Consider the following 24,998-nt stretch of genomic DNA (forward strand, 5'->3'; position numbering starts at 1 on the left):
ATAAAATAAGATCCGGTCAACAAGTGAGATAACAAAGACTTAACGTCAAATTCTAATCTTAAAAATTCAAAGATTATATTTTAAAGAAAATAAAACACAATCGTTCTTAATTTAAATTCGCTTATCAGCACCGTATTTATAATTAATGATGGCTCTATTTTGATATTGTCTCATTTTACACAATGGGGTGTAGATTTCGCACTCAGTGTAGATTTGAACAGCGCATCAGAAATTTGAATAACGCCAAACAACATCTTTCATATAGAACTTGCAATATTTCATTTGACATCATCAATAGGTATAAACTATATAAAGTCTATCTTCTTCAAATTTTTCCAGGCGAAGTAATACTAGACCAGAAGGGCTACCTACAAAATGCATGCCCATAGGAAAAGCTTCACGCACATATAAACTAAACTAAGTTCTGAAGTGTCTAATAATATTTTAATATATAATCCAGACAAATATAAAAGTCGTTGAATATAACTAACTTATAAAATGTAACTATAAAATGAAACTCTTAAACAACATAATCGTTACACCGTTTAAAAGGATAGGCATCCCTGGAATTAATAATTAAATTGTTTAGAGACACAACCCTATATATCGATAATCACCCTTATGTATTATCAACAATAGCCTTTGTTTCAAATTAAAATGACAGATAAAGGGAAACACACGTGAACGGGTTTTCGATTAATTACTTTATTATCCGATTATTGAGTGAGCTTATGAGGTGGTTGTACCATGAAGCGTGCAATATATTGGTAATTAATAATTCAATGGCGCTACATTCCTTAATGGGCTTTAGATTTTTTCCTAATGGGACAACAGTCAAATGCGCAGATTGGATAAAGTGATAATCGCCTCCCATGTACACCTGCAACGTCCCCGACGTTGCGTTGTGTTGTTAGCGGGTGTGTAGCCTTGTAATGGTACGCTTGAAGGCCCCTAAGTCGTACCGGTCTGGAAATGTCTATACTGGTTTCTGGTACCAAGAGGTGATGCAGCAGAAAGTGCCCTAAACAGTGCTGTGTTTTTTTTGGAAAGTGAGGCGTCGAGTTGGTTAGGATGGAATTTGAAATATATTTTTAAATTTATTTTAATTATCTTTTTTATTATTACGATGTAAATACTGTATATTTAGTATTGTCTTTGGTTAACATAGCTTTTACACATTGAAAGAAAATAATTTTTTTACCGGATTAAAGCTATTTGTATTTGTACTTATAATTATTTTACATAAATTTAAAAATTTCCGACGTTTCGCGTGCTTTACAGCGTGCGTGGTCACGGACGGTGACGGAAATTATGTATCTTTAATCCGGTTAAAAAATAGTTTTCATTCAATACTGTATATTTGTTTGTTATGTTTAGTTACATGATTAAAGTATAAATATTATATATATATATATATATATATATATATATAAAGATTGTAGACCTTTACGTGCAGTATAACCCGCTTAAATGTATATTCACTTGTGTTAATTTCTCATACAGAACACATATTTTCCGTGTCTTGGCTGACCAGAACAAATTACCCAAGTTCTGTTCATAAATAAGCCCCTTCATCTTTATTCAGGAATGCTGCGGAACTTTTACAAGTATTTATATCCCTTGAATATTTATACGTATTACGATCTACACTAATTATGACGAGATATATATTATCTATATATAGCGTTTGAAACTAATAAGCAAGAAAACGCAAGAACGCCTTTATCAGCTTTATACAAAATATGGTACAACGCCTACAATACCCAATTAGTTAAGTTAAGAAGCTATAGAGAAGAAATACTACTATAACAGTAAACTTTATTAAAAGGCTTAAAAATCTCTTAATGATCGTCTCTGAGTACGGGCGTGAATCTTATAATAACTAAAAATAATCAAACTTTTTAAATAAGATCCATATATATATTATTTATTATTCATAAGTGTGATATTTATTATTTAAAGTATGTTTTTCTACTACTTCAAAAACGTACAGTTTATTTTTCATTAAGTTTAAAGGACTATATTTGTGATGATTTTTTTTACATTAGAATCTTTATACATATTATTATATGAACGAGATGAACATCGCCTTCAGATAGCCATCCTAACAAAAATATTATATTAGTTTAGATGAAATAGAACGTGTAAATCAATGACGAAGTAAAATGAGAAAATTCGCAACATCTTATCAAAGGGAATTGAGCAAGCAAAGAAACATTCTGCGGCGTCATACAAATTCGAGTGCCCGCCTTTTTCTTGTAGGATTCGCGACGTAATTCATAGATTCTAGATAAGTCTGTGGACGTCAGTTATTTACTGTCTATGGGAAAGTTACAAAGAATCAATACATACAGAATAGATTCTAATATTCAAAAGTGTTCCTAAATTTTATTATAACATACAATTAATGTATATCATATTTTAATCGTGAACAACACAAAGGCTTTGTTATTATTATTGATATTAACGCTTTTTAAAAGCTTTCATTGTTTCATAAATACGTTTATTGGTTTCAACTGAAAGCAAACATTTTCCATGAAAAGCAATAGGTTTTTTCTACCCACGGTATTTTCATAGCAAATATCGGTTAATATATTATAAAGGTATCCTTATTGAATGGAGGGGTTCCGAAGGCTTTTTGGATACACCTGTATTAAGTAAGTTCAGTAACGTCGTAAAAAGGAATAACAACTGAAATGGGAACCTGGAATCATTTAGTTTTACCCAATACATTTTGTCCCCAATAAACACAGTACGTTTCTATACATTGGCGTAAATATTTGAAACCTCTACCTATAGGTTTTGTTCTAGTTTTATTAAAGTTCAAATAACTAACACAACGCAGCATAGGGGACACACATAAATTATGTATGGCATCGTTAATCACACAAAGGTTACCTTTGTAAGCATATCTTAGACACCGAAATCTATATTGTGTACCAGGCACAAAATGCTGATGTATAAAAAATAAAATGAAAGAATAAGTTGTAATATCAGGCTAAACCTATAAAGGGTTTTAAGCGGCAATGCATTATATCTATCATATATATGTATCTACTACTTTCTTCAGCTTCCGCAAAAAACTTTTTCAGCTGGTCATCATGTATTTCGTCTAACGTAACGTAACGAACTCAAGAATGCACATAAAGGACGATCTGAAGTTACCTAACCACACTGAAAGGACATCGGTTACATTATTCGGGCTTGAAGGCTCTTAGGTTGTAAATCTTAATAGCCTTAAACTTAGAGCAATGACTCGTAACACTGTCGGCACATAAATTTTCGCGTGGAAGTCGAACCTTCTTGAACCTCCCTCTAAAATATTGCTGACCGGCACATTCCTGGAGTTTTTCAGTGTGAACAACACATTAAATATATACAGTAAAGAATTTTCAATTATCAGCAGCACAGTTTTGTAAAAAATGAGGTAAAGTTCGTTATTTTTTTAGGTTTAATCTAATGAATTGTATAAATATATGGATCATGGGAAATGGTTTAAAAAGACCCTTACTTGAAGTGGTTCAGTGGGAAGAAAAAAGAGAGGAACCACCAAAAATGATAGCTGGAATAGAATAGATCGAAGCGAAGAGATAGAGAGACAAATGAAAGAATTTGGAGAAGGCTGTCGGAGGTCGTATATAGTAATTACATAAACTTTACATTGAGTACTTGAATAAAGGCTATTGGATAGTTTTATTCCTGGTCTCATAAACAGATTTCCAATCAGAAATAATTTGTTTTTGTTAATCTTACAAATCGTTGAAGAATACTACAAAATCTTATGCTACAAAATGTTATGATAACCAGAAAGCATATTTACAATAGATAAAATCGATTAACACTACAGACAAAATTGAAATTGAAGTGAGGTCAAACATTAAAAACATTACCTACGCCAGAAGGGGCGGGATCATCAGATTATAATCACGTGCAGTAACTTGCTCACGAAACGACACCTTCCTACCGATAAAAGATTTATAATGTCGATTGTTGGCCGTATTCACCATAACGTGAACTTCATCATGATGGTTCAAAATTCCGTGAAGTCCCGAAAAATATATTTCCATACAAATTTCCATAACCGCTTAGCGGCATATAAAGCTTAAAAAAATATATGGGCAATTATCTAAAGATTATAACTTCGATCATGCCCCTGATTGACTGATGCATGAGAGTAGTGAAATAGAAGGGGCACTTGCATCTGCGCACACTGCATTATTAGTAGCTATATCTCCTACATAAACAACCCAGTTTCAATAGAGGTCATGGTGATCCAGCTAACGTTTATGTAACTTTTCTATTCGACTGATTTAACAGACAAAATTGTTCATAAGCTACGACATTTAAGACATTAATAGACTTAAAATTCGTAACAAGCCACCGAAATATCAGATACTGGGAGCAAATCTAATTACGCGAACGCTGTAACAGAGAAGTCACTCGAAACTTTGTTGGTTTAATTAATTAACGAGACGACAGCATCGCGGTGACACTGCTAGTCTTAAATGAACATAACTTCACATTTTAATGTTCGATGAAACTCTATTTCATAATTGGACACTCACTCTTTTAGCAAAAACTCTTTTGTCTTTCTGTCAAAGTATGTTAAAGCTGTGATGATATGAGACACATAAGTACTTTACTTAAAACTGCAATTTGACTGATTTGGTATTTAATTAACACTTGACACTTTGACGAGGAGAATGGGGCAGTTTTATTTCCGTATTTGAGCATATTTCATTAATATCTTTAGGCTAAGGTCATCAATGTTTTGTGTCTATCAACCTGAAATAATATTCCATGAATATGCATATTAATATATTATTTTAACTTCCACGTAGACTTGGCAAAGTACTTAGATTAATAGAACAAAAAAACATTTAGCAAAAACAGAACTTAAAAGTAATTAAACGCGATATGAATTAAAATAAATAAGAACTAAAAAAGGAACTTGAAAGACACAATAAAGACTTGCTATATATGTCCTAATTGGGGTAAAGGTACGCACACATATATTTCTGTTATTTATGTAGTTTAATTTCATGGGATCCGCTAGAACAAAACAAACGAAAAAGTGTCATCCATATATATTTATAGATAATCAAATCTTTTATAATAGTTAAAAAATATACAAACAAAATGTTATATTTCCACAATACTTTCAATAGAACCGAGTTAAAAGCCAATCCAATTAAATTTTGCTCCAAAACCTTTGAAAAACCTATTGTTAACAACCTGAAATATTCATGTATACCCATTAAAGAAAAATTCGCTCCATTTTAATGCTATTTTTCAAAGAGTTCCAACTCCAGTGGCTTTATATTCATTCAGAGCGGTTATATGGAGTTCAACATTATGACATTTCCCGAGATGGAAATTGAAAAGGATTTTCTAAAGATTGTCTTTATACTTATATTCTGGCTAATTAGAGCTGCTTCTTCTAGAATCTTGCTGGCAATTCGTCAGTGTAGTCGACGAATTAATGATTACTTAAACCACTTAGTAAAGATTGAAATAGGTTTATAGGTCAAATTATAAGCTGTCTTGCTGCTTAATAAGTCTTTATAATCAGTTAACTTCGTAGCTGTTTTGTCTTTGATTTAATAACACGAGAGTCCTTACTCTGTAACTTCCAACAACAATAAAGACGGCGATCCTGATCACAACAATGAGGTATCAACCCGCGTGTCCTAGGTTGTAACATATTTAGGGAACTACATCAAACTTGCATATAAAAACGTCGCGATCAGTATTGTCGCTATTGGAAGTTACAGGGTAAGGCAACTGCTGCTTTTTGAAGTAATATTATAGTGTATTTTGCTTATTAAAATAAACCTAGGGATAGTAGTACAAGATACAAGCTGAAACTTTTTCTATATGTATTCAATTTAATTTCAATATGGCGGATCTGTTTCAAAGATGAAAACTTAAAAGTGCCTGAAGCTAACAGTTATGAAACAAATGTTCCAGTCTCAAGAGCGAAATTCGTGTCCCCGCAATGCTTGCTCAGGCCCGTCACGTGAACAAACAAACAAACAAACTACGATAGATTAAATAAACGACCACGGCTGGGCCCACGCTGAATATTAATGTATTAGCGTTGTTGCAGACCTGTGATGCAGACAAATTTCATTAGTTGAAAGTAGTTTGGCTTTTTTCCACCTAAAATCTCCCTGTTTTATCGGGATACGAATGAAAGCATCCGTGCTGCAAAATGCTTTTCATTCTTTATTATCATTTGTGATACTATTTGTTTATTTATTTGATACTATGATTTGATTATGATAAAATATGTTATAGGTATATATGTGGTTAACATTATATTTAAATTGATTGATTATGATTGTGACCACATTCAAAGCCTTAAATAAAAATTGAAATGACCTTATTAGGTAGGTTAGGTTAGTCTATAAAACAAGAAGTAGAAAATATAATTAAGTTCTAAATTGTTCGCTATAGCAATATATTTAGCATAGTATTTTTCCTTAATTTTTAAATTAATTTTTTTCGTAAATGCTATAAATATATCATATAGATACCTTGATCATACGTTTAATTAAAACTAATAAATTCCTTTTAAACATAAAACATCTCCTAAATGCAATAAAAACTTCGACAAAGGGTCCCTCAGGAACGTACCAATTCTTAAAAAGCCGGCGACGCACTCGCGACACATCTGACATTTTAAGTTTCCATGGGCGTCGGTATCACTTAACATCAGGTGAGTTTCCTGCCACGTTCCGTAACAAAAAATAACCTATATGCCATTCTAGTCATTGCATAACTAAAAAAAAGTATTTTGTGTAATACCCCCTGTATTGAGCAATTGATTGAGCAATGTTTTAAGTCGAATCTAGTTGATTGTAAATAAAGTATATTTAAATATCAGAAACAAAATTTTTCTACATAATTAACGAAATGGACATTTTTTATTTTTAAATGTTGACTATGCTAACTTCAGGGTGTCGATGTTTTGTGACGGTGTGCGCGCGCATCGTAAAAAATTACTCTCATAATTTTTCCCTAACGCGCCAAATGAAGAATAACTTCAAAAATCGCTTAAAAAGTTAATTAATAATAACAATATACATTTAAAGTAAGCTGTATTCTTCATATGTCCCGTTTAACACTAACTTCGTATCGATCGAAGCCACCAATAATTAGATGTCATATTCGCAGTGTTAGCAAAAACAAACAAACGGCGCACAAAAGATCGCGTGCCAACTCCATTAACAATGAATCAATAGTAGGTGATAAAAACCGGCAGGTGCCGGGGTCACGCTATATTGAGACATAATTCAGCCACACATGCCCTAATATACTGCGGATTATTTCGGCACTGACCACGACACGTCAGCGTTTTATCCCGATCATAGATTAATATCAACAGTTTGACTGAAAAACTAAAAATTTAACCTGTGTGACATTTTTTTATTTTATTATAAATATATTATAATAGAAGTGTATAAAATAAAATAAATCAATGGCGCTACAACCTTTCTAGGTCTGGGTCTTAGATTTGTGTATATGTTTAATGATCATATGTTAATCGAATAGGCAAGAAGTTTATCAGCCTTCTGTGCCTGACGCACGCCGTCGACTTTTTGGGTCTAAGGCAAGTCGGTTTCTTACGATGTTTTCTTTCACCGTTCGACCTTTGTTAAATGCGCACTTAGAATGAAAATCCATTTGTGTATAGCCGGGGATCAAACCAACGACCTCGGGGATGAGAGTCGCACGCTGAAGCTACTAGGCCAACACTGCTAAAACTGTATAGTAGTGTGAAAACTACGTATAGATTTTCCACCAGTTTCCACCAAGACGTCGAACAATTATGGAACTTATTTACCAATAATATATTGTTTATAAAACATAAGAAAATGAAAATTATAGGTCTTGCTTTCTGCTAAAACTGCTACTTAATTGCTGTCTTCTTTCACAGGTTTCTTTCATATAACAACCCACGTTCACTTGTTTGTAAACGGCATGTTTTTTTCTATTTGGGGAATTTTCGGATTCTATTGTTTCTTGTACTTCCAACATAATTTTGGTTTTATAAAACGCTTCTTATAAAATCGGTTTTATAAAAAGTCATCACATAACTTTAATACTGATTATGAATATCAGTTATACTATAGAACAATTATTATAAAAAACCTTATTGAATTAAATTACTTATACACAAAAATGTTTAAGAAGGGTGATAAAAAATAAATGAATATTATTTTACTAGGCTAAGGCTTTCGAAGGCGTGGAATAAAGAAGGCTTCACGCAGCGGGAGGCTATATAATTGAGAACATAAATCACCACCGTGGAAATAAGATGTAGAACCTTCCTTGAATAGTTCTCATACCATGAACTCGGCCTGTTCAAAGTTTTATTGGAAATCATAGTTTAAGATCAATTATGCCCTACTGAGTTTGCATACTTCGCTTACAATTATAAATCTTTAGTAGTTTTCAAGGCCTTATAAGTAACATAATGTTGGCGTTAATAAAAGTTATTACGGTAAAAATACTAGTAGTTTTTTTAATTTGATTATTTAATGAAGACCGACTAACCCGAATACGGTGTAAAACGAAAAACATAATATTAACTTTGAAATCCCATTGAAACTAAGGGCTTTACGTCGACCGCAAAACCGTCAAAAGTCCTTTTTGCAACTTGCAAATGTTTCCATTCATCACGCCCTATACTGGGTGTCAAGAGGCAAAGCAAAAAGTTTCTATTGTGAATAACCCTTTGTTGTACTTATGCATTGGAAAAAATAAGACTTTCCCAACGTCCAAAAATAAAATGGTATAATCATGTTTTTTTGTACATAGCGGACAGTAATTCTTCAACATATATAATATATCATAGGTAAAGTCACTTGATGAAGCGTCTAAGCACCTGTTTACATAAGCGAAACTATTGTCAGCCAAGTGTGACAGTACAGTGCGGTAGTATGACACTTATTATTGCAGACATAAGTTTGATAGTGAGCTTACTGTTTAAGCGCATATAGAAATTATTCAAAAAATACATTTTATATATTATAGAACACAAGTCACTTAGTTAACACGTGTTTAATTATCACAATTTTACTATACCTTCAGTAGAATTTTAACATTTTACACGGTACAGCAAATATGACATCACCGAGGTGTAAGATGTATATCACACTGTGATAGCGTCAATGTGTGTGCGCAAGGCACAGAAAAGAAAATCATTAGGTATTCATCTATTACTAACCACTCAAAATACTTCTTTGATTCAATTGAAATTTAGTCGGCGTAATGCGAAGGTAAAGAACCAATAAGTAGCTCAATCAAATGGCATTATCGCTTAGAAGCTCCCCAGAAGAGGGTAGCAATAAATTAAATTACGCCCGCGCTCGAATGGTCTGTAAAAAAATCGCCTTTGAGCAATCTCTTTAAAGATAGTCTCTTCAGAAAAGAGTGGGAAACGTGTAATTTTATTTTAGAACAACAGGTGTTTTAAATAAAATATAACATGTTCACGAATTAGGTTACAAGAGATTAGATTTGTACACATAAACAAAAATATTTGCTCACAATGTATGTAATATAATGAGAATCAACCTAAATATAAAAGTATCTAGCTATACATTCGCTACTAAAGAGGACTTTTCAAATGCTATATAAGTAACAATATAAGGCAAATTGAGTGACGTTACGATATATAAGACAAGGGAGACCGACGCGTCTGCTGCGGTCGGGGGAGCAAAACCGCATTGAGAAGGCGCAATCAGAATGTTTTGCTATACCTACATATATACCTCAGTAACAATGTATTCCTCAAGTTTAAGCCTATGTTCGACCGATAACATAAAGTTATATTTCTTGTAGAACTTTATATCTGCGACTGTGAGAAACATTGACAAAACATATATTGAGTCTTCGAGCCGCCAAAAATATTTATAGTAACGTCATTACACGTAACTTAGCTTGATAATATCACTAACACATTCCTTTTATATAATTTAGGGAATTTATACAGTAGTATTTATATGTGATAGTTTGTCGTCTGGTGCGGTCGGGGGCGGTGACCGCGGCTTGCGGATGCAATCAGCGTTCATTGTCGCAGAGCCACTCATTACGAGATTCGGAAGTATGTACTATTTAAATTTGGAAGGTAAAATGGTTTTATAGAAAATCACTTCAATTCGAGGTATAAATCTTTTTTATTTTGGTTGCATATTAACAGGTCAGGAAGACATATTATTGGTACAAAGAGAAGTATATGAATTTTTATATTTTTTCTAAGTTGGTCAATTATAATAATAAACTCTACATATTTTTGTAGCTGGGAATAACAAAAGGTAACATTGCTAGACAGTATAAAACACCACGATCTTAATCAAATTCTTATTCTTGTGTCTTAATACAAAATACAAATTATTGCCCAAAAACCATACCAAAGAACGTAAATTGAAGAGAGCCACTGAAAATTTTACAGACTCATAAATTATCGCCCAAGGTATGGTTCTTTTGAAAGTCCATTATTTTAGCGTGAAAAAAAATATTACGATAATCCTGCTCTTCATGAATCATTTCAAATCTCTCTTTATCTTTGCACTCCATTTAACTATGGGATGTCTAATTAAATCCCCTTAGGGCTACGTACGTTGTCGAGTTTTGTTTAAAAATTATAAAGCTTTCTCTATATTTGAGCTTTTTGTGAATTGCTTAAAAAGTTTAAGTAGATATATCTGGACAGAAAATATTGCTAAAATTAAGAATATTTAATGAATTTGTATTTGTGGTTAAATAGTTCAAATGTATTGAAAGACTTGGTTGATATGATATGATTATAACTTAAATATACATTTAATTAAACTATAATACGTTTTACAAACCAGCCATCATAATTACAAGTTAGTTAGGTACAACGATAAACTAAAAAAAAGATGAATTTTATAACAAGCCATTCTTCTGTTTTAATTTCCAGTATGCGTACTTCTTTAGAGGTATTCTTTTGAGACAATAAAAATAAGGCGCATTGGTAGCCTCACAGATGTGCCTGAATGCCTTCTGAATAATTACAAACACGCCTCGGGTTTACAAAATATATTGCAAAAAGTTTTTAAATCTCGGAAAAATATATGTAGTTGTAGACAAACATTGTTGTAAACAACAAAGTTCGCTTCAAAATTGTATAGTTAGTAGTAATATGCGTAGCATACACACGATGATTTAGCAAAAATTGTGTTTGTGAGCGGACAGAACTTGGATAACTGCCAATAAAAAGTCAACGGTTTAGCTAATCAACAGAAAAAACATATAGAAAAACTATAACCATCTTCAGACACAAAATAAGTTCCTTCAATTATCATTCAAAGTGGCAGGTAGAACGAACACTAACTCATTATTCAGAATCGCGGCATCCAAAATTAAAGAAGCCATGGTGATCGCTCACATTCGAGAGGAAAAATCACTATAAGAAGATAACCCTAAAAATGTATTTAAAAATTGAAACAAAAATATTGTTAGCATAAACGCAATTAAAATAAACACGGTATGAAAATCTTATTGCCCAATCCTATAAAATCGAATAAAAAAATAATAATGACACTATCATCTATTTTAGGTGTGGGCCTCAGATTTCTGTATCAGTTTCATGATTATTTGTCTATCTTATATGCAAGACCTGCCGCCGTGCCTGACACATGCCACCGACTTAGGTCTGCTGGTTCCTGGCGAGCTGGTTTCCTCACGATGTTTTCCTTCACCGTTCGAGCGAATGTTAAATGCGCACATAGACAGAAAGTATTTGGTACACAGCCGGGGATTGAACCAACAACCTTTAGGATAAAAGTCGCATGCGGAAGCCACTAGGACAATTTTATTATTTTAATGCTTAATGGAATTTTCAATTATTCTTGAAATCAGTTAAACGTATTTGCAAACAGTGTGAAGAGTTAGCGCCTACTAGTAAGAGTAACCTTATAGTTAAAATATTCAAATAATTATTAAAAAAGAAGAAAATCTTAATTTACGTTACGTACCAGGCGACAAGAAATGGCAAGAGACTCTCCGCTACTCTTTTTAAACTCCAAGTTTGTAGTTTATATGTATCAAAATAAAATTTTCTTTAGATCCTATTTCAGTACTCCTTTCTCTAAAGACTCCGCATATATTGCATAGACATATTGTTTCTATAAGTTAGTCGTGTCAAACAAGGATATGCACTCAGCCCCAACTTGCTCCAACTCCAACTCTGAAACTTGTATTTGATTGACTTAGGGGTAGCCCACAAGTCTGCTGTTTAAGTTTTAGTGATATATGCTATGTATGTATTCATTATTATGTATTCAATAAAAAACGAGGCCTTTTACACATTATCTTTTTAAAATAATTAAAATTTATAATAATAATACATAGCTTCAATCCGTTTAAAAAGTGTTTTCTTAATGTGTAAAAGCCATGCTAACAAAAGACAATACTATAATTAAAATTTATAAATGCATGTATAAATTTAATAAGTATGATTTAAAAATGTGCTCTTCCATAGACTTATATTTCAATTTTTATGTTTTATTTTTCGTAAATAAATTGAATGTAGCTAAAATCTGCGTTGTAATGTGAAACAATGTAATAGACAAAGATTTTTAACTATTTTTAAATAGTGCTAGGATATGTCTGTCACCGTGCCCTTGCCTATATCAATTTGAAAATGCTTTAGATGCAGGCTTATAAATCGATTAATTATCATTCGCTAGCGGTGGTTTCTGCGGTCACAAACACAATTCTCCCATTAAGCCTTAAACACGATTAACGACTCGCTACATTTCACATACTCAGTAGAAAACCTATATTGATAACTATTATGAGGACAGAAACTACTTCTTCTAGATTTTTATTCTATACGAATACTTTGTTTTGCTTTAAATTTATGATTACATTAATTTATGATAAATTGACCACTTGGGTATTAAGGTATTTGTGTGAGCCTGGGTATCCGGAAGCTATATCCAGGAAGCTCCCTACCCTCGGTGAAGTAATATGCGCTGGTTTGGCTGTCGCGTGTCAGTATGATAAGAAAAGGAATCCAATAATCGATAAGACTAAAACTAGCACTTACCATCAACGGTGGCGTATCTAACTCCAAACACTGGATCCTTCAATGATGAATCAAAAAAAAGTAAATACTATAAAGTATATATTTAGTGCGCACGCGACAGCGGTTAAAATTTAACTCCCTTGCGCCATTACGCCGGGACACCACCTCCCATCTCTGGTTCATGTTATCGACAATTGTCATCCTTCTTTGATTGACACCGATTTAGCGCGAACATATACAAATACTTGGTTATGCTTTAAATTTATGATAAATTGACCACTTAGGTATTAAGGTGTTAAAATTAAAAACTCCAAAGAGTGGTGGTTTTAAATATCAGGTAATATACAATATTTAACGCCATACTTCCTTGAATGCCGTAATTACAATACTTGGATTTTTATCTTGTTGGCCAACAGTGTAACGTTATAGAATTTAAATTGTAATTCCATAATTTCTATAGTCTCGCTGCTAAGACAAACCCTCATAATTACATACAAGACAAACCGCATAAAAAACTTACTTCTGTATTTTAGAGAAAAATAACCAAAGAAAAATTGGACAATTTGATGCTTTTACGGTTTAAAAAATATAGATCAATGGTTGATAATCTTACTAAAACCCCGAAATCTACATTGAAAAAATATTCATCTCAGACGCCGTAGTTGAATGTATTGGACATAAATTTGGGAGTTTATGCCGTTTATCCCTCCAACGGTATGAGCATAAAATATTAAAACACTCTAAAAGCGAAGGCCATATGAGTTATTGCTACTTTAAAGAAATATTTAACATGTTTTGTCGGTAAAGATTATGTATGTTAGGTTGATACAAACACTAAAATACAAGCAGAAATTTAAGTTATTGACGCATCAGTTGATGAGGTTGACTGTAGTATTAAATAGTACAAAGACTATTATTACACTTCATAAAGGAAATTGTAAGAAACAAAAAGAATAGAATAATTAAAATTATACAATATCGTCGTTAACATCTACATTGTTTGTAAATGCTCGTGAAAAAAATATTATATTAAATCAGAATATCGTAAATAGCTTCTATTGTTTATGCTCCCAAAGTTAGTTCCTAATTTGGCTTAAAGGTCTCGTTACCAGGCCATAAAATTATAAAAAAAAAAAAAATAGTTCCTAATTTATGCGTACAACAAACTAATAGTTAAGACAACGTGTAAATGAGTTACTATTTTTTGTTTTTACAATTTGCGTCCAGTTTTGGAAACGAATTTATATCGAAAAATTGTTTCATTAGTTGATTTGACATGCACTTAAAATTTTAATACCACTGTCCAAACCATTCAATATATTGATGAACTTCTTCTAGTTCTCGTAAAATTCTACAACTGCCAATAAAATTAAGGCAATTAGACACTTACATTGTAAATTGTGTTCATCAGAAATAAACCCATCAGAAATAGAAACTAAACTCCTTGGTGACCTCATAAACAGCTAACACTTAATAGAGAAAAGCTGCATTTTAGGAAAAATGTGTAAATTTTATTCATACATTTCAACTGTTTATTCAAGAAAACCCCTGTTTTCCAACAATGTAGTCTCGACCGCGGGATAAGGATTACTCTGTTTGCTTTGCGAATATAAATACATCACGGTTTATACACAATTGTTTTTCTGTGCGCGAGATTAATAAGGAAAATGTTCTTTTATTTTGGACAAATTGTGTGTCGGAGGGATGAAAATCCCTAGATTTATGCAGTGAAGTTTAAGACATTATCTAAACTTTTTTAAGTAGGTGGTGAGGATGGTGTACTGTTACGGTAGTGTACCAACCTAAAGAAACGATCCTCGTCCAGTCTAACTATTGTCTGAACAGCCCGAAAGCCCACTGGGGCCTTAGCCACTGGGCTAAGGTCAAGAAGTGTATATCCATAGGCCGTAGATTATAGCCTCAGATTGTCGCTATATTTGTAAACTGCAGACAAACTTTAGTAGCTATGCATTTTCAAATGTAGGAATACACAATACGACTTCCGGTTTTAAATTATGACCCATATAACATCAATCAAATTTAATTACAGATTCAGCCTGAAACTTTAAACATATTATCTATCTATATCATAACTATAGTTTAATTTAAGGTTTTATGCCTTAATTTCATTAGTCCGATTTCTCCGAAAATATTAATAATAAAAATTAAATTAATTACATAAAAACATGTACAAGGACCCTAAAACACACGAAATTGTTGGCCAACGATAGAAGATATTTATATAGTTATGTATAGGTATGTATATAGTTAACATTTACTTATAAGTAAGAACTACACGTAGTATATATATCGTACAATAAAACTACGAACAAAAGCGAATTGCGTAAACTTCTTCAGACTTCAGAAGTCACAAAATTGAATTCTTACAAGCAATATCTTCATGTCTGATAAGCTATATTGAACCTTGCTATCTTCGAATAAGGTCCTTGTTATTAGTAATAGAATTAAGAGAAGACTAGGAGAATTGTTATTGTTATTACAGCTTTTTTCTTAAGAAAACGTTTATCGACAATAACAAATATTGATTCGTTTCGGAGTTTCACAAAGTTTCCACGAGTAGTACAATATAAATAAAAAAATGTGTGCGTGTACTACTAGTGTATACATGTCAGTAGTGAAACATCTTTAAGACCCTATTTTTCGAAAAATGATCTTCTATATGCAACTTTACAGACATTGGTTAGATAAAGTTTAATAAAAGGCTTTTACTACCATAGATATGAATACAAATAATACAATTTTTTATTTACCCTTATCACTACTAAGATTATTACAGAATTTAATTAATTGTAATAGATTTATTAGTATAATTGTTATCGTTTTATATATTTTTTTTTTATTTTTTATTGACTCGAATATCTTCGAATCAACCGTGGTTGTGACGGTAAATTTTTTCAAACGCCCATAAAGAAGTTTTACTTCAAAAAACTTAGAACGCCACGTATGCGCTACAGAAAGTATAAAATAAAAACAGTAGTAACTATATGTACCACAATTACATGTCATATTATCTAAGGAATTTAACAAAAAAATATATTACAATTCGACGACATAAAAGAACAAAAGAAGAGAAGGTTATTACGTACTATGGCATTACGTCATATTAAACTAACATTTCGCTCTCTTAACCTATTTTTACAGAAAAATATTTTTTTCTCGGTATTTAAATATAATAAAACATAACCAAAGAAATTTTAATCTGCTGCGTAATTATCTCCAGCAATTCCTAGAGCTACTGATAATGAATTCATCAGAATTTTAATATCTTGGATGACTTAACGTCGCTGATATTAAACTGCACGGCCATTACAAAATGTTTCATTAATATAAATAACGGCCCCTCAATTTGCAACACATTTTTGCCGTATACTTTAATGGTACTATTAGGGTGAATGGTCCGGTGGTCCATGGCTGTCGTTTGATTCAATTTCGCGCACCCGGTTAGCCCTCGGTTAATTTGGAAATAATTATTGCCTCGCCATGGTCAGGCAAAAAATCTCCTGGATAATGTCTTATTGATGATGGTGTAACAGTTACGGTCTTATAAAACGTGGACGTGTTCGTCACCATGTCTTATATAATTTTTAATCTAACATCAACTTCGTTTTATCTGTGTCTGCGCTTATGACGCAGACTTGGGACACCTGGGCCCTACTCTTTCACTTCCAATAGCGGTATCATCAGCGATCCAGCGATCATCAATGAGCTCTTCTTCCGCGTTATCCCGAGGTCGTGCGGTTGCTGATGAGCGCTGCGGATATTGAGAGAACTATATTGAACTTCATTCAATAACGTCGGGATCATGGCTCTCGCAATTGAGAGTTACAGAGTATGGTCACTGCTACAAAAGTCAACATTGAAAACACATCGCTATTGAGTTTCTTTTAGCTAACTGGCTCTCGTAGCTGAAAAAAATACCTGTTCTACAATCTATATACTACAGTACAAATATAGTGCCGTTTGTAATTACAAAATAGAAACTCCCGTGTCTGCGTCAAGCTAAATCCATCAAGCCGGCGCCGAATAAACAATGTACGCAATATTGTGATATCTATACGTATTCGGTGTGATTGACTCGACGTGTATTGTTTGTGAAGTTCACTCGCAATCACTCAAAAGTACTATATCAGATAGTGATGTCGCTAAACAATTTTTCTATCGATATCCTAAACCTTAAACCTTGCGGTGAGAAGAACTCTCAAAAACTTAAATTTCGAAGTTCTAAAAGTGAATTATTCCAAATGTTGTTCGTCTTTAGAATCGTTTATGTAAATGCTTAAATATATTTTTAGAACTAGTTAATAATACAGAAATTAGCGCAGAAATATCGATAATCTTTGTAGGTAGCACTATTTCACTAAGGAGAGGGTAGAAAAGGGGTTGGTTTTAAGAACTAAAAGCGCAGTATACAGTAGGAAACCACAAAAGGCCTCAGTCACAATGTCTGTACAAAGAAAATGAGGTCTTTGCAATATGAAAGGAATATTACAATAGTTTCCACTACTGAATGATGCCTTGATTAATTTTTTTCAATGGAAGTTTAATATTACTAATATTTTTACTCGTTCAGCGTTGTTATTATGATGAAATGTTTCATTGCTTTTGAAATCCAATACGGACACAAAGCATTGCATTTCGTTTTTCAAATAGTTTTTGTCGAAATATATCACAGTAATTTTTAATAAGTATATGCAGCGGAATCACGATAACTCGAATGTCCAGGGAACTGTAAAAAATCGAGTTAACAAGTTTTTGACTTAACAAGAACTTCGAGAAACATATAATTTAACTGCTGAAATTTCGACTTATAGAGACGCGATTTGAAGGTTATTTTTCAATTTGTAGAGTCAAATTTAAATACCAATTCAACTTAGGTTTTGTAGTATATATTTTTTTATGAATGTATTATATGTATGTATATTGCACGTGGTACAAGAATAAAACAATATAATAGAAGCCCCGAACCCGAACATTCATTTTGGATTTTATTGCTTATTGGGAATTCCAAGTAAGACCTCATTATATTTTAATAACTGCAACTTACGGAGTCTCCTCTTTGAAATTCGAGTGATAGAGTATAAATATGTATTATCAATACTTCGTTGGAAAATAATATTTTGTTCGAGTTACAAAGTCTAAATAATCCCAGATACCGCATATTTAGGGGTTCAGCGGAAGGGAATGACAATTTTTTCGACTTAACGAGGTTCGAGTTATCGAGATTCTAATATTAAAGATCGATCCAGGAACGTCTGTATGTATGTGACGTTTATATGAGAGAAATGTTGTTCTTTTAATTAATTGAGGTTTTCTGAGAATCTATCCTAGTATTCGTGCTTTACAGCTAAACACGCTTAATATAACATTCTGTAGAAGCCAAAATAGAAGCGTAAGTAAAATATGTATCACAAATATATTTACTATTAATTTTGTCGAACCAAGCCTCTATCGTAGACAAAGGGGCTGCCACGAGCAGATTGTGGTGTCTGCGTTTAATGGTCAAGTATATATTGAACCTGTTAATAGAAAAATAATAAGTTATGTTTATTTTTGGAAAATATATGTTAATGTATATGAATGTAGTCCTAATAGTGAATTTAGGTTAATATTGACATACCTCCGTATAGATATAGTATGTGTATAAAAATTCTTCCAAAAAATAATTCATAAAAACACTTAGGAATCATGCCGTCGGCACTCTTCGTTATTTAATTTATCATTCCCACACCGGTTTTTAAAACTTCTACATTTGTGAGGGGCTCGTGTCTTTTGGGAAATTTACGTTAAAGTTACGCTTTAAATATTTTAACTCGCATTAAGTTCGAGGAAGCATTTTTAACATGAATTTTGCTGGGAGTTTTAAGTTAGATTTCAAATGGGGAGTTTTGTGGTTAGGGTTCTCGTTATTCATAACGCTTTGTTTTGAACTTCAGTATCTGCTGTGGACACGTCTGTTTCTGTCATAACCAAAACTAATATTGCTCTTCATCTATACTATGATACGGGTTCATTTGTATGAGCGGTAGTAAAAATCAGATGAATTATGTATCTTGTATGGAAATGAAGGGTTCTTGAACGACGAAGACCTGTCGTGCAAAATGATAATCCTACTTTGTAAAAAAGAGACAAACTCATACTGCCAAGTTTGGAACTCACACCGCAACGGTTAAGAATAGGAGGTTATATCCAGAGCAATGTTATAGTTTTATCTAAAGATTGGTTGATAAATATTGGATTAATAAATATATATTGTTACGAGCTAGGGGATCGGATAGAAAATGCCCTAGATTTATTCAAGGGTTTATTTCTTGATAAATCAATGAGGAATTTATGGGCACTAATTAATTGCAGAGATGCACTAATTGCACGCAAAAACACAGTCACTAATTACTTCACTTATGCACACTTCACACAGTACTTTATCACTTATATTCACTTTATTCGCACTTTATCGCTTCGGTGTTTCTCTCTTGTTATCGCATTCAAAACTAAGTGACTAGTCGCGTTTCGGCTCGCTTATATATCCCTGGGAATAATTCTAAACAATATTCGAGAACTTTCTAGGCGGGCTTGCTACTGAGTAGCGATTGCACAATTCTAGAACGTTCGCACTCTTTGTCTCTTTCGCACGTTGCTCCGTCCTTGTCGTACGGCGTTCTAGAGTGCTCGTCTAGTTTCGAAAAAGTTCTGATCTTCTCTCTCTCTCTCTCTCTCGTATCATTTCGTCCTTGTCTCACACCTAGAAAGTTCGGTCTAGAATATTCCTTCATCAAAGGGGTATATCTAGGCCTGAAAACGCCTGAAAACTGCACCACTCGACTACACATGTTCTGAAACCGACTGAAAAAAGGTTTCAGCTTCCTGAAAACTAGGGTAACATTATGGAAATTACAATTTTCTAATATGTGATTGACCCTCTCCTGAAACGGTCAGAAATCATATTTCAGCCTGCTGAAAAGTTCTCTAACTAGTGGAAAAATCTAGAAACATTGCAGTCGACCCGTCTTCGTAACAATATATAAAAATTACTTAACGATATGTCTTTAGTTTTTCCCTTACTAGGATCGCTTATTTGTATTTTGTATAATTGTAACATAAAATCAAATCAAAATCATTTATTTAGACCATTATAAGTCCATATATTGTTAGTAGAGATACTAATAACTATGTTAGCAAAATTATTAAAACATTTAACGTTAAATTTAAAAAAAATTAACGAAGTTTGGATAAATTAATAAAATAAACTACAGAACTGTAAAGGACCTTTGATGAATATGTACTTAACACTGACTGAATTAATCCAAGATAAATGGCCCATGTTTGATAATTTGACGTGTGAATACGACGTATTCTAAATAGCTTAAGTAATGAACGATTTTAATATAGATTTGATACTTGGATTAATGAGTAAAAAGTTCGCATATAACTCCGCAATAAAACGTAATGCCACGGTTACCTTCAGAATATATTCGTTTATGATAATTCTACACCGGTCGCATAATGTTATGGTGTGTTGGGTAGATTTGCGTAGATTTTTATATGAAAATCTGTGTTCTGGGTGTTTTTATGGAGGTGTAAAAATACCTCTCCCGGAATATTGTTTTTTACGCTCGCTTTGTATTCAGATCACATTATGATATACGTTCCACGTATACGTTTTACATGTAATAAGGGTTGAATCTTCAGGTACATAAGCCTCATCCAGTTCTATAAAAGACAATCAATAACAGTCTAATGAGTCTAAACATATATGAATTAGGTTTCAACTTTAGAATACAAAAAAAAAGCTTCGCCAAAAATAAAACCTTTGTTTACCTAAAACCAGCTTCTAACATACCTTTTATTCCGCAATACGTTTCTGACGGTACCTATTTGGTATCTTACTTAGAAGATTTTTTATGTAATAGAAGGCACTGCAATGCCAGTAGTCTCGCAAGTGCGTTGCCGGCGTTTCAAGAATTGATACACTCTTTTCTTAAAGAACCCTAAGTCGAGTTGGTTCAGAAATACTTCAGTGGACAGCTGATTAGTGATATGTGGTGATAGTGGTGGTGTGCGGCAAAAACTGCCTTAGAAAACGCTCAGTTGTGGAATGGCGGACGTCAAGATATGATAATATGATAAACCGATAAAAATACCGTTCCATTTATTACGTTTTAATAATTTTAAAATATTTGTAAATATATATCTCTACTAACGTTCAGTTACCAAAACTGGTAGTAAATTATTAAATAAAAATCATACGTCGAATAATCAAACACGGGCCATTTATCTTGGATCAATTCAATCAGTGCAAAAAGTGCCAACCAATTGTGTTAGCCCCATGCCTGTCAGTTCATATAAACGGTCCAAGAGTGATTTCACGTGATTCATGCCCATTGTTGTATTCCATTTTATTCCTATCACTGAACAAAAACAATGGGGAACACGCGCCATTAGTATTTCAATGAATATTTGTCGTAGCTTTTCAATCACATGTACTTGCTAATTGTTTGGAGAAATAGTACTCTCGCAACGCCCACTGCCTTATTTAGTACTATTCCGTAAAATATTGTGAGATTCATATATATATAATACCAAGTCAGTTAATTTATTCAGTCCCTAATCAAGGCACCTCTTAAGTTATAACGTAATTAGCTAAACTATAAGATGTTGTTAGTTAGTGGTAATATCACTACCACAACTTTTTTAAATGAATACATTGACTTAGAAGCACAATGTATCTTACAATTTATACATGTTATATTAAATTATATTGTTAAGTGCTAAACCTTTTGATTATATAGAAGTATTGTCTGAGTGCCGTCGCTTTAAAATCTTCAAATATATTATAAAGTAAAACAATAGCAACAATATCGATATAAATCTTATGACATATTCGCTCTGTTGTAAGTGAAAGGGAACTTTTTATATATAATCAACTTGGACGGATATTTGAAAGCATATATCAAGCGGCTCGTTGGTCTAGGGGTATGATTTTCGCTTAGGGTGCGAGAGGTCCCGGGTTCAAATCCCGGACGAGCCCGCATATATCTTTTATATTATTTTTTATTATGTATTCAAAAAACTATTTATTCGTCTTCGTACACAACTTATGCAAGTGCCTTACAGTTTAACATAGGATGCCTCCAGCATTGACAAATGAAATATTTAAAAAATTATAAAAAATAAACTAAATAATATTACCTGCATGTATCCGTGCAAATTTCTGTCAGCATATCTTCCAAATCGGATGACAGTGTATTCAATAACTAAAACAAACAAAAAACATATTACTTGCACATTCATTTACCTAACAGTACGTTTGATCAAGACTCCTTGATAGCCTGAAACGTCGCGTTAATTCGTAGTATGACCAGTATAGCCGTTCGATTTCCTATTCACCCCTGGGCACATGTGGGTAACGGGAAATGAGTTAAGCCATGTTCACCACAGCTTCAGGTTTAGCTATTTGATGTATTGACATACAGACATACAGTCTATTTCCTTTACAAATACCTTTTTCGCATTAGTTCAAAATAGTTTCTGTGTTGGTAGAGCTAGATCAGGCCCGAAAATGCTATTAAAAAGTTGAGGACCCGAAAATAAAAAAGACCAAAGAACGTATGTAATCTGAAGCCAAAAGACGATTGAAGCCATATTTGGTTTTTATTATTATTAGTTGCAAATAAACCTCCTAAAAGCTACACGACAAGAAAATTCGAAACATGTACAAACAAAAAGCTTGGAAATATTGCAATTGTGGTATGATCTAAATAAATAAATTATTATGTCAATAATATTTCAACCTATTTTAACGCATTGCTCAATTATACTGGCTAAACGACCTCTATAAAAAATTGTTCGAGCCCGTGTGTATATTCTGTTAGGTATTTGCTTAGTTCGCAGACGGGGTGGCAGCGTAAAAAGTTTCTCAAATAAAAATCTCTCGTCAACCACTCCACGCTACGTGTTATGCTGACTCGGGGTTTCGCTCGCACCTCCCTTCTATAAAACGACAAATTACCATAATTTCCCGGCTCATGTTGAATCATTCAAAATTTTCATACATAATTTTCATTACGCTAAAACGTTTCCACTTGAAAAAATGAATGCGACACACCGTCTTTAATCGGTTACGGATTTATTGTTTCAGTTACGCACTAGATAAAATGATTAATAAAGATAATATTCCTTAACGACTATGTCTATAACGAATTATATAATCGTGTGACTATAACGAATATTTATATATAATGTGAATTATAGCTTGTCTAATTAAAAAATATATATATTAAATGAAAGAACTTAACCTAGTTAAGCTTTAGTTTAAAAGGACCACTTAACGGGTATAGACCTAAAATGATTACTAGATTTTTAAAGAAGTGGTTGAAGGGACGTACGGAAGTTTTTGTTTCAAGGAACATTGAATTATTGTGTATTAAGTGTATTTTATAGTATTGTAATCAAAGACTAAAATATGTGTGAATATATTATCTATTAGTAACATTCGGAATATTAAAATAAGTACATTCAATTTTTTTCAATAATCCATATTTATTATGTATGAAATGATCGGCAAATTCCACTATAATAATCAGTTTACAAAATCTTAAGATATAGATCATGTATCCGTATTTACCGAAAAGTAGTTTGAGTTAACACATGGATCAAAAAATAAATTCTAGGAGTTTTCTAAAAGTAGGCCATCAACCTCCCTTGTTTGTTTTCATGTTGCTTAGATACCGAAATATAACATTGAAAGCGATCGAAACCAGGAAGTAACGTAATTATGGTCAAAGATTACTTTTTAACGGTTTTTAAAACTTGTAACATCGGTGTTGTGTTCCATGTAAATTAAACTTATTATAGAAGGGCTTCTATCGAAATTATAATTCATTAAATTGTTTACACAGGTACATCTGAACAAGGGCAAAATTACAAATATAGAGAGATATTAACTACAAACAAAGAGAACTACATACAAAGTACATATGTACTAAGTCAGGATTGATAATATATTTCTATAGTCATTAAAACCAAGCAAATTATACGTCGGTGTACACTGGAAAATAAATAATTCTACAAAGAGTGATTTTGGGAAGTATAAATATTATTGTAAATGTCAAATTTGTATACTTTTATAACTCTTTCCCTTATGACTACGTGGTTGCCGTCTCCTTCCCATAATGAAATAATATTTAAACCTAACCCAAATTATATAACCTAACTTACTAAAGGACTATTGTACACTTGAAGCCAATATTAAGTCTTTTAGTTTTTGCCACACTTGTATTTTAACATTCTCGTTTCCGATAACGTCCAATAACATAAGTGTCATTTACATTTATAAACCCTTAAACCTATACGCCAAGTTTGTTTTTGTTCGCAAACCCTCTAACCCTAATTTTGTGTTGGTTACAAGATCATGTTTTAAACCATTAAAGTCAGTTGTTACTTAGTTTCTAACGTTTACATACGAATAATTTAATAAAACAGAAAATCTTCCTTGTTTGTTTAGCTTAGTATATTAAGTTCATAGAGTAAACTTGTATTTTAACAGTAAATTACGGTCCCCGAAGCGGTATGAAGCTAACGAGGCAACTCTAATTGTTTGGAAGTGTCCCGTAATACCCAGGGCGGGCTCTACTTATTTCTTTTTAACATTTAATGTTATGAGATAATATTTCATACAACATAGTATATGAAAGATCAGATGCTGTCTAAAAAATATTTCACTTTGTAAATAGCCTTGTTTTGTTTTAATTCTGGAGGTTTCGGAATCCATTAAAATATAATGAGATATTTGCATGTTTAACATTCAATATATATATATATATATATATAAAATAATATTATTGCTACATTCGAACTTATAATTATCTTATATTAATGTAGAGCACTAATTATTATGTGACAGTGACAGGCTTTG

The 24,998-nt window shown here is 32.5% G+C and overlaps 1 protein-coding gene and 1 non-coding gene across 3 annotated transcripts in view; one reads left to right on the forward strand and one right to left on the reverse strand.

Moving 5' to 3' along the window:
- LOC123706842 (protein sprint) overlaps positions 1–24,998 on the reverse strand; it is a 171,001-nt gene that overhangs the window by 127,938 nt on the left and 18,065 nt on the right. For both annotated transcript variants that reach the window (XM_045656382.1, XM_045656352.1), the window contains one exon: positions 22,274–22,338. In XM_045656382.1, coding sequence (XP_045512338.1) covers positions 22,274–22,338 — 65 coding nt within the window. The remainder of the gene's footprint in view (positions 1–22,273; positions 22,339–24,998) is intronic.
- Positions 22,041–22,112, forward strand: Trnap-agg. Its single transcript has one exon. It is a non-coding gene; the product is annotated as a tRNA-Pro (tRNA).

This window comes from Pieris brassicae, chromosome 1 (genome assembly GCF_905147105.1).
Source record: "Pieris brassicae chromosome 1, ilPieBrab1.1, whole genome shotgun sequence".
NCBI lineage: Eukaryota > Metazoa > Arthropoda > Insecta > Lepidoptera > Pieridae > Pieris > Pieris brassicae.